Source organism: Pezoporus wallicus, unplaced genomic scaffold (genome assembly GCF_028554395.1).
Source record: "Pezoporus wallicus isolate ANWC-B61680 ecotype Strahan unplaced genomic scaffold, APGP_CSIRO_Pwel_v1 contig_8837, whole genome shotgun sequence".
In the NCBI taxonomy this organism is placed as follows: Eukaryota; Metazoa; Chordata; class Aves; order Psittaciformes; family Psittacidae; genus Pezoporus; species Pezoporus wallicus.
This window is the reverse complement of record NW_026636730.1, coordinates 159,336-170,275: the sequence shown is the minus strand read 5'-3', so window position 1 is coordinate 170,275 and position 10,940 is coordinate 159,336. Positions and strand designations below refer to the sequence as shown.

The window sequence follows — 10,940 nt, the reverse complement described above, 5'->3', positions numbered from 1 at the left end:
CAGCTTCTCTGGGCACCCTGTGCCAGCGCCTCAGCACAGGGAAGAGTTTCTTCCTTATATCTAATCTGAACTTCCCCTGTTTCAGTTTAAACCCATCCCCCCTTGTCCTGTCACTACAGTCCCTAATGAAGAGTCCCTCCCCACCATCCCTATCGGCCCCCTTCAGATACTGGAAGGCTGCTCTGAAGTCTCCACGCAGCCTTCTCTTCAGGCTGAACAGCCCCAACTTTCTCAGCCTGTCTTCATACAGGAGGTGCTCCAGCCCCTGATCAACCTCATGGCCTCCTCTGGACTTGCTCCAAAGTCCCACTTGACTTTTAAACAAATCACCTTCTTCTGGGCAGCTTGGTTTCCTGTTTTTTACCAAATTAAGCCAGTTCACTACATGAAACAGCTTGGTTTGGGCCAGCTCAGGGACAGACTCTCCGATTTTGTCAGGGACAAACTTCCTTTGGTTTCTTCAGCTACCCGACATGCTGTTGAGCCAGGCAGCTCCAGCTTCATTCCATGCCTGCATACCACTGTCTTAAAGGCAAAAGTTAGATATTACTTATAGGTGTAACTTAAGCTCCCATTGCCAGGGATGCCCTGGCAGATGGCATACCCAGCACAGCCTGCCTGGGTTGGACCCATCCCTGGTAGGGCAGGCTGGATGCTGCTTGGAGCAGCTGTTCTAGTGGAAGGTGTCCCTGCCTGTGGCAGGGGTTGGAAACAGACAATTACAGAATGACAGCATCATTAGGGCTGGAAGAGACCTTTAGAGACCATCTGCTCCAACCCCCTGCCAAGGCAGGGCCACCTAAAGCAGCTTAACACAGGAACATGTCCATGGTGGGTTTTGAATGTCTCCACAGAGTGAGACCCTGCAACACCCAAGGGCAGCCTGTTCCAGTGCTCTGCCACCCTTAACGTCAAGAAGTTCTTCCTCATGTTGAGGTGAAACTTGTGTTATAGTTTATAGCCGCTGCTCCTCATCCTGTCGCTGACAGCGTCCAGCACCAGCCGCTTTTGAGACACTGGTCTTCATTTATGAGACCCCCCTCTCAGTCTGCTCTTCTCCAGACTAAACAGGCCCAGCTCCCGCAGCTCCCCCCCCTCCTAGGACAGGCGGCTCCAGACCCCTGATCTTTAAGGTCCCTTCCAACCCATTCTATGTTTCTATGCCCCGATGCATTGCTCAGGTGCATGGCTATGGATGAAGCCACAGTTTTACCTCATAATTCCCAACCTTCCCTTTCCACTTCCCTCCCGTTACCGACGGGACCCCGCCAACGACCTCCCCGGGGCCGCCCTCCCTCACTGCCTCACCTCCCCTACAAGGCCCCCTCCCCGCCAGGGCTGCCCCACGCCGCGCCTGCACATCCCCTACGCGCCCTCCTCAGCGTCACCCCCCGCTGCAGGCACCTTGGACACCCCAGCGCGGGGGCCTTGCAGCGGGGAGAGGCGGAGCGTACCAAGCGCCGTCCTCCCGCACACACACGCATACACACACACCGGTGGCCGGTGCGGTGCCGTAGCATGGATGCGGTGCTGCTTGCCATCGGTGCCGTGCTCCTCGCCGTACTCCTCTTCTTCGCCACTCGTCTCCGCGGCCAAGTGAGGGAAGGTGGGTCATGGCCCCACCGGGGCTCCTCCCGCCCCGTTCCGGTGGTGGGACCTGTGCCGGGCCCGCCCCTGCCTCAGTGGGGTCCTGGGGGGGGGAACGTCTCCATGGAAACTGCTGTGGGGGCTCCCTGCCTGAGGCCTTCCTCTGAGGGAGCCGCCATGGCGGGGGAGCCCCGGGGGATCCCCGGTGTCCTGCGCTTCATTCCGCCCGCTGGGGTGGCTCCTTAGCCCCCGGGGGAGTCCTGGCCTTCGGTGAGGCCTGCTGCTGCGGGATGGGCCTGGTGGCCGGGTTCTGGCGGGTCCGGGGTGAGCGTGGTTGCCGTGGGGTTGAGGTCTGACTGGGTTGTGCTCTCGGGATGGGCGGTTGGAAGGGAGAGTGTCCCTGTTGTAATGGAGTGAAAGCCCCGGTGTGAGGACACGCCGGGTCCTCCCTGGCAGGTTATTGCACCTGTCAGGCGTGGCACCCCAATAGCAGGGCAGCCTCTCCATCCCGTGACAGCTGTACCCACTTCACTCGGTGCTGGAAGGGCTTGCTGCCGTCTATATGCGTCTGCATGGTGGTGTGCAGTCCCATCCTGGGAGCAGAGAGATGATAACAGCACTTCAGCCCTATCTCAAGCAGCGTGTTTTATTGCTGACCAGCAGTCAGAATAGTAGTCATTTGGACAGGGCTTGGACTATCCTGCTCTAGTGGAAGGTGTCCCCTGCCTGTTGCAAGGGGTTGGGACTGAATGAGCTTTAAGTTCCTTCCAACCCAAACTGTTCTATGATTTAGGTTGGAAAGGACCTTTAGGATCATCAAGTCTAACCATAAGAGACAAAGAAAAACACAAAACTCAGGCATTCCAGAGCATATAAGGGAATGTATGCTGGTAAGGACTTTGTATTAAAAGCTTTGCTGATAATACTGAAATTATTACTTAAATTTAAGATCACATTTCAGTAAATGTTTTTTTTCGATCAGTTATTCAGTGTTACTGTTCAAAATCAGTAAATTTAAGAACACATTTCCTTACACCTCTTCTTGTATAGACCTTGTCTTAATACTGTTTAATAGCTTGGAAACTGATGAAGTTGGTGACTTGGAGCTGAGCTTTTGATGAAAGTGACTGAAATACATCATTTCCTGATATTGACTTGGGTAAGTCAGAGGCTATGAGGTCTGGCAGGATTCATTTCCTTCCTAAGCATAAAAAGTTCTAACTAAAATGAAGCCCAAACTTCTGTTTTAAATGGTGTGGATTCTCCAAAAGCTTCAATCTGGTTGTGAGCAGTTTGGTTAAAATTAGTTTACACCCAGGATAGTTTAATCATGTTGAAGCCTCTGTTTCGGTGGCAGCTTTTTGACCCTTCTACATTGGTCTTGCTTTATTTTATTGTGGGCTTAAGGTAATTTCTACCTTAATATCCTGATTTCTGTCATTGTAAAGTCCTTTGCAGAATTACTTTGTTCTCCTTACACAACAAAACTTGGTTTTTAAAACCTGCGGTGTATTTAATAGCTGCAAAACTTGATCTTAAGCAGGATTTTGCTTTTGTATTCCTTTTTCTTGTATGGTAAGTGGAAGCTGCTACCGCTCTATTAGTAAAGCTGTGTGAATTCACCTAGTAAGGCTGTAAATGTGGAAAAGACTTGAAACCAGAGACACTTAACTTGGAGAACTGGTGGTAGCCTCACTAATTCTTTTGTTGTTAAAGTCTAGGGGTTAGAGCAGCAGCTTCTCTTTATTCTCTCTTTGGGAATTTCCTTTTAAACTTGCCTGGTTTAGAGAATGAAAGGAGCTAAGGGTCACCAGAGGTAAATCCTATAACTGTGTGTTTCCTTTCAAAGGTCATTTGGAGCAGCAGAGTGGTTCCAGCAAGATCATGTCTGGGCTTCTGAGAATAGAAAATCTGTAGCCCTGCTGGCTTTTATCCGTGGTTGGCATATCTGTTTGTGAACAAGCCTTAAGATGATAAGATGGACTAGGGAAAAGCACCTTCCTGGGAAAGCCAAGCACAGTTCCACTTGTGGCATGTCAAGTTGCTTTCTCATTGAATATCCCAGGTTAGGTTAGTGTGAAGGTGGAAGATACTGGATGCCACCAGTGTGGTGGGAAGTAGTGTCAAGGTGCAGTAGGTGGAGCTCTCTCTGTGTTGGTGTGGGGTGAAAGAGCTCAAGAACTTTGTTTTGCCTGAAACTTGCCAGCCCAGGTGTTAACCCTGATGGACCTGCTTATCTGATAGAACTGATCATGATGCGCTGTGATAGCAGAGGATTGCTTCACAAGGGAAAATGTCTTTCCTCTGAGTGGAAAGCCTCCTCTGAGGCTTTGTGAAAGAGCAGATTTATGCCTGGGGGATGTAAAATTAGGTACTGAGAAGTCTGGGGGTTCTGAAAGTGTTCTTTCCAATGATATAACATTGCAAAGACCTTGGGGTGCTGATTGACAGCCACTGAACATGAGCACCTTGTGCCCAGGCAGCCAGAAGCCGCCAGCATCGTGGCCTGTATCAGCACCAGTGTGGCAGCAGTACTGGGCACTGGTGAGGCTGAACCTCAAATCCTGTGCTCAATTCTGGGCCCCTCACTACAAGAGAGACATTGAGGTGCTGGAGCAGGTCAAGGGAGCTGAATGAGCTTTAGGCTCCCTTCCAACCCAAACCACTCTGATTCTATGGTTTTAGTGTATCCTGTGTGTTCTGTGAGACCACCAGTTACAGGCCTGCTCACGCAGCTCTGGACAATCTGGGGTACTTCCAATATGGAGGGAGAAAGAGCTTGTCTGACTTTCTAGGCATGGCACCAGCTGATGTGTCTTGAGCCACGTAGGCAAATCACTGACCCCTGAAGAACCAGCCAGGTAGAAACATGTTACAGGCAGAGTGAATGATTCTTTTCTCCTCCTCCTCATGAAGCACTGGGAGAAATGCAGTGACTAACATTCATGTTTCTCAAATGTCTGTACAGATGAATGCCTACAAACAGAAGCTTTAGGGGGAGGAGGGAAGAAAAAAAAGCTTTATTAAAGCATGTTATTTTCTGCTAATGAACAATCCATAGTGTTTAGGTGTCTTCTGCTGTTTGTATGCTTTGTAGGTCTGACAAGCATTGTCCAACAACTGCCTTGTATGTTTGACCACGGTATGGTTTGGAGTTTTTATGACTTTCAAAGCCTCTGTACCACTGGTCAGCTTTGAAGAATTACTGAATCTTCTGTGGAGAATTTAATTGAGAAAACAGGGTAGCTTGGTTCACAGATTGGTCTCTGTGAGGGTTAAACACCTCAGTTTGAAATTAATATGTGTCTTATAAGTAGTTTCCTCTTTCACAAAATGCAAACCAGTCTCTGTTTCACAGGACACTGAGAACTGAAACCAGGCCCCAGAATGAGCAAGTGTCTGGCTGTGCAGGACCATCACTGGAGGCTACTGGGATACACCCACTGAAGCTTCCCGGTGAAAGGATGCTAAGGTTCCAGTGTATCTCAAAAGCTTATTAGAAGAAATACTGCCTTTATAAAAAGTCTTTGGCAGACTGAGTATTTCTGGCATTTGATAGTATCCCAGTAAGTGACCCGTTGCTCTGCCTTTGCATGTCCTGTGGCATTCAAAAATAAGCATTATCATGCTATAAATAAGACTGGGCAAGCCTTGAAGCAAGATGATCAGATCTCTGGAGCCAGCATTCTGTAATTTATTGTAGACTTCTTGTAGTCCACACATAAAAGGAGTGGATAAAAAGGGTGACTGCAGTGTGATAGTGCAATGACTCAGTTCAAAATGTTCCAATGTGTGTTAGTGCTGGAGTTCACTGGGGCACTGCTAACATCATTGCTGCAGCAATCCTGAACTGCTACAGGCTTTGCTGGCCAAATACTTCCCTACATTACTCTGGTTTGCAGCCTGGGCTGCAGCTGTAGTCTTATCAGAGGCAAAGTTAGCTGCTTTGAAGCTAATTGAGATGCACGAAGATGAGCTCCAAGCACACCTTTTGATCATCACATAGATGTAGTTGTAATGAATCTTATTTTCTCATTGTAGATATGCTAATAGTAGGGTTTTTTTAGAATCAGAGTATGGTGGAGAGTTGGCAGAATGAGAAAAGCATTTTGTGTCCCTGCTGAAAAGTGCAAAAAAGTGTCCTGAGTTGAAGTAAATGAGTAGTTGTGCAGCTTTCCATGAGACCATTTGAATATTTACCTGTATTAGGGCACAGCAGTTAGTTCTTTGCAGGATTGAGCAAGCAGCAACCTACACAAATATCAGTTCTGCTTATCAATGGAATATGCAAAGCAGATATCGAGGATGGTGAAGTTTTACCATTATCTGACTGCTTGAGCATGACTACCATCGTTGATAGGAACAGGATCATGGAGGTCTCAAAGAAAAAGCTGGTGGAGGATTTTCTGTGGAGATCTCAAGTAAGCCCACTGGTCTGTTGCTTCCTGTCATGCTGTCTCCTTACTGCTTCTCTGTTAGGATATTCCTCATTTGTAACATTTTAATTAGTAACTGAAGCATAAGCAGAGAGGATGGAGTGGAGCTGCATTAACCTTTGGGGTTCTGGCTTTCCCTACATGTATTTGTTGGGAGACCCACAGTTCAATCAGGGTGGTAGAGTGAAGTTACTCTTTATGTGTTCAAGCTAGAACTTGTAATGATTATTTGCTCTTCAGGTTTTGTTTCAGGTATAATGATTTACATATTCCACTCTGAACATGCATGCTCTGAGGTTTGAGTTCAGATAAATGTACTTCTAAGTTAGTACAACTTTAGAAGGGGAAGAAGTGCTTCTGGGTCCCTGCCTTTTCATAACTCAGAAATTACTAGAGTGCCGTATAAAAGGGAATAGTTTTCTAGCAGAAGGGAAAAACAGATTACTATTAGATTAAGTTATTACATTAAGGATATTATTTTGAGCACTTGGGGGGCTGTCTTTGGTGGGCTGATTTATTTTCGTTGTGTGTGTGGGTTCTGTCAGCTGAAATAACATTAGCACATAGATAATTAGCACATTAGCTTTTTCTTTACAATGATCTATATGTTATTGCAGAAGAGACTGCTGTCAGGATAAAATCTCCATTGCACAGGGTGGAAATAAGAAAGTTCCAGTGCATGATGCTGCTTAATCATGGGAAAGCAACTTGCAGGTATCTCCTGCCATGCAGGAAAAAAACCACATGAGAGTGGGGATGCATTTTCTCATTAGGAAGGCACCACTGGCATTGCCATTCTGATTGCAACAGCTGACTGGTGACAGGACAACTGCAGCAAGCAGAGGTGGTGGATCTCGCATCAGTTTTATTTTCCTTTTGCAGCTGATGAGGAGCACCAGAGAGATGTGGCAGCAGCAGCAGCAGCCAGACCACGGCCCCATGTGGATGAGAGGGGAGATGGGATGCCAAGGCGCCGGAGGAACATGGCAAACCGGCTGATAGCCCAGAGGAGAGCGCAGCAGGCCCAGGACTTGGGGGAAGGTAATGTTTGGTTCAGTTCAACTTGCCAACACAGAAATGGACCTTAACACCAGATCTTACTGTGTTTGTTATAAGGGTGGTGAGTCCCTGGCAGTGTTCAAGGCCAGACTGGACATGGCTTGGAGCAACCTGCTCTAGTGGAAGGTGTCCCTGCCCATGGCAGGGGATTGGAACTGGATGAGCATTAAGGTCCCTTCCAACTCAAACCATTCTGTGTTAAAGCTGGTGAAACGGTACAGGTGGCTCCTGAAAGCTTTTCAGTTTTGCTGACTGTGGATTATTATTATTATTCATTTTTATAATCAATTTGACTGCTCAGCTTCTCTCCATACCTCATCATTTATCTCTAGATACCACCTACCTTTAACTCAAGTGTCTACCTCCTCCTGTGGTGAATTCTGGCAGTGTGTTGTGCCTGCAGTGCATCACAACATATTCTTGACTTACTTCCTAGAAGCTGGCTTTTGTATTTCTTATTTAGCCATGCAGGTTAAAGTTGAGTAAATAGAATCCCCATCTTGCAGTAGAGTGACAAGCTGTATTAAAGCACTGGTTCCTTGCAAATTGGTGGGAAGCATTAATTCCCCAATGTACTCTGCAAAATCCAGAGTTTTCTTTCCAAGAAGCCATCCAGGTGGTGACCAGAATCAAGCTGATGAGCTGGAGATCATCAGAGACTGCAGCAGTTTGGCTGATGCCAGCAGGTTATTGACAAGTCCCCAGTTCCCATGCTGGATCTACAGTTAATGGCTATATTTCTGTGGTGGTGTTGTAGACAAAAATATGGTGATAAAATCTTACTATACCTTGTAAACCTCATTCCTTTTTCTGGTGAAACTTCACACAAATCTTCATTGCTAAAGAAGTGATATCACCATGATTCACCTAAATAGATTCCTTCTACTTTCAGATTGTGTGTTAAATGTTCAGGGTTTCTGCACAAGTATTGTTACAAGTGGGTTTGCAGTGAAGGTCAGGGGCTCTTTTTGGTCTGTAAGTGAGAAACAGTGAGCGCATCTGTGTGATGCCTTGAGTAGGGCCTAGTTGCACTTCAGCTTTACTTGTCTTGCAGTTTGTTAGATCATCTCATGCTCATGTTGGCAGGTAAACATGCTTTTCAAGCTGATTACATTCAACTCTTTCACAAGTGGAAAACTGACAGGTCTGAACTTTTCAACTTTGCTTCCTTCTTTTCATGTGATAACATCCTGGAAAAGAAAACAGAATCCAAAAAGCTTTTGCCTTAAACTCCAGACATCAAAAGTTTGAATGCCAAAGGCCCACAGTGAAGCTGTCAAAGCAAACAGCTTATCTCTGTCACTTTAGGAACGGAAGAATCTGTGTCATTGGGCTTTATAAATAATTCCTTTGCAGCTTGCTGTACCTCAGATGCTGCAGCTCATGCATTAAGTTTTCTTTGAAATGACATCCCTGGTTTATTTGTTTGGGGGGGGGTTAATTTTCTTTTTCAAATTAAAACAACTTCTTGCTCTTTGCTTCTGTTTCATGCTGCTGTGGGTGTTTTTATTCTTATTTTTGGGATAGTCTTTCCAAGTGCCTGAGCATGGATGCACAACAGGAACACCAAAGCCTTTGGAAATGGCATAGACTTCAATAAAGCTGTGGAGTGGAGCATCTGTCCCTGGTTCCCTGCCGCTGAGGTGTGCAATGGGTAGTGGCCACTATTGAGATCAGTCCCACTCTGTCATGGACTATATGCATCTGTGCTGCAAAGCCTTTAGCCAGGTCCTGAGCTATCTGTATTAGTGTGGAGTTTGGGGGTGGTTTTCCCCTTAAAAAATGATGGTTTACATGGTTTGAAGGTCACTCAGTGGGCATATAGCATAGGGCTGGAATCACTCCTGGATGTATCTCTTCTAGTGCATTTTTGCTGTGTCACTTCAATGTAGAGCAGCATTGACTAGTAGCTTCCTCCATTTGAACCTCTTGAAAGAGCAGATTATCCCTACAGCAGAATTGTGTTATAAAAATGAGTTGACTCCCATGGAAAGAGAACCCAGAGTGAATGCAGCAACATGTAGTGCCAGGCAGTGCAGGATCAGTTGAGGTGCTGAGGGTTGAAAAGCAAAGCTTTTTGCCGATGGAGACACAAGCACTGAAAACAAGCCAGTCTGGTTCCTTCAGTCTTGATTTGTAAATGTTCTTGTTGCTTTAGAACATCTGCACCTGAAGTGGCTTGTTAAAATATGGCTAAATTTGTTGAAAAGTTTTACTAATAAGTTTCTGTTCTCTGTGGGGAATTTCCACTCTGGGCCTGCGGGTAGCTCTGGGCAAAGCTACCTAATGCTGCTTTATGTTACTCTGACTTCTGCCACAGGTCGGTGCAGGCATAACACCAAATAACAGAATCACAGGCTGGTTTGGGTTAGAAGGGACCTTAAAGCCCATCTAGTTCCAGCCACCTGCCATGGACAGTGACACCTTCCACTAGAGCAGCTTGCTCCAAGCCCCTGTGTCCAACCTGGCCTTGAACACTGCCAGGGATGGGGCAGCCACAGCTTCTCTGGGCACCCTGTGCCAGCGCCTCAGCACCCTCACAGGGAAGAGCTTCTGCCTCAGAGCTCATCTCAGTCTCCCCTCTGGCAGGTTAAAGCCATTCACCTTGGCCTGGCCCTACAGGCCCTTGTCCCAAGCCCCTCTCCAGCTTTCCTGCACCCCCTTTAGGCACTGGAGCTGCTTTAAGGTCTCCCCTTCAGGAGCCTTCTCTTGTCCAGGCTGCCCCAGCCCAGCTCTCTCAGCCTGGCTCCAGAGCAGAGCTGCTCCAGCCCTCGCAGCATCTCCATGGCCTCCTCTGGCCTCGCTCCAGCAGCTCCACGTCCCTCTTGTGCTGCTGCCCCAGAGCTGGATCAGGACTGCAGGTGGGGCACTCCCCAGAGCACAGCAGAGGGGCAGGATCCCCTCCCTCAACCTGTTGCTTATGCTGTGGGGTTGCAGCCCAGCACAGGGGGGTTTCTGGGCTCACGCGCACACTGAAGCTGGGTCATGGGGAGCTTCTCCTCATCCAACACCTGCAAGTCCTTCTCCTCAGGGCTGCTCCATCCAGCCTCTCTGTCTGTAGTTGTGCATAGGATTGCCCCAGCGTAGGTGCAAGACTTTGCTGTTAGGATATCTGGCAATGAACTCTGGAAAGGTGTTAAGGGTGCTCTGGCCATATCTGTTACCGTTACAGACACAGAAATGGAGTCAAGTTGGAGCTGCTGTTACCACCAAAGCATTCTGCCTGTTGGGAGCCAGTTCTGCTGACTCTAGGAAATGGTCTCAGGGCAACACTTGCAGGCTTTGGAGTTGTGATTAGCGTGAGGGCTTTTTGTTTTCCATCTAACAATCACATTTCCATTCCAGAATGACAAAGCTTCAAGGCTGAAATAGTAGCTCACAGTCCTGCCTGTGCTTGAATCTCTCGCAGAATAATGGGGGGCACCAAAATAAATTGTGGGACTAGGATCAGAACCTTGGTAACTTTTAATTGTCCTTTCTATTGCTGAAATCCTCATCTTGTAAGTCTGGATAAGGAGTCATTTAGTGCAGACAAGGAGAGTAAATGAACGTTCCAATACTCATCTCTACACCCATCACCAGTGGAGCCGTTATAATCCTTCCTTTACCTCAGTTGGGTGGGGTAAGACACTTCAGTTACTCTCTGATTGTCACAGACAGAAAACAAACAGTGAAACACTAAATGCCTTGACTTTCCTACCACAACTGCAACCCACATGGTGTACACAGGTTCCTTCTTCACGGCTTCCATGTGGGCTGTGCTGTGCGTGGGGGCAGACCCACTGTGCCTACTCTGGCTTGGTTTGCCTGAGTGATGTTTTTCAGTGGTTAGTTGAGTACTCAAAGGAGGTCATTTGA

At 47.4% G+C, this 10,940-nt stretch overlaps 1 protein-coding gene across 1 annotated transcript in view; it reads left to right on the top strand.

Moving 5' to 3' along the window:
• The first annotated feature begins 1,504 nt into the window (after window positions 1-1,504).
• The window catches only part of DDRGK1 (DDRGK domain containing 1), a 40,378-nt gene continuing 30,942 nt past the window's right edge, over window positions 1,505-10,940 (top strand). Inside the window, exons 1-2 of the mRNA XM_057401241.1 lie at window positions 1,505-1,606; window positions 6,906-7,064. Of these exons, the coding sequence (XP_057257224.1) occupies window positions 1,519-1,606; window positions 6,906-7,064 (247 nt within the window). The 5' untranslated portion in view covers window positions 1,505-1,518. The remainder of the gene's footprint in view (window positions 1,607-6,905; window positions 7,065-10,940) is intronic.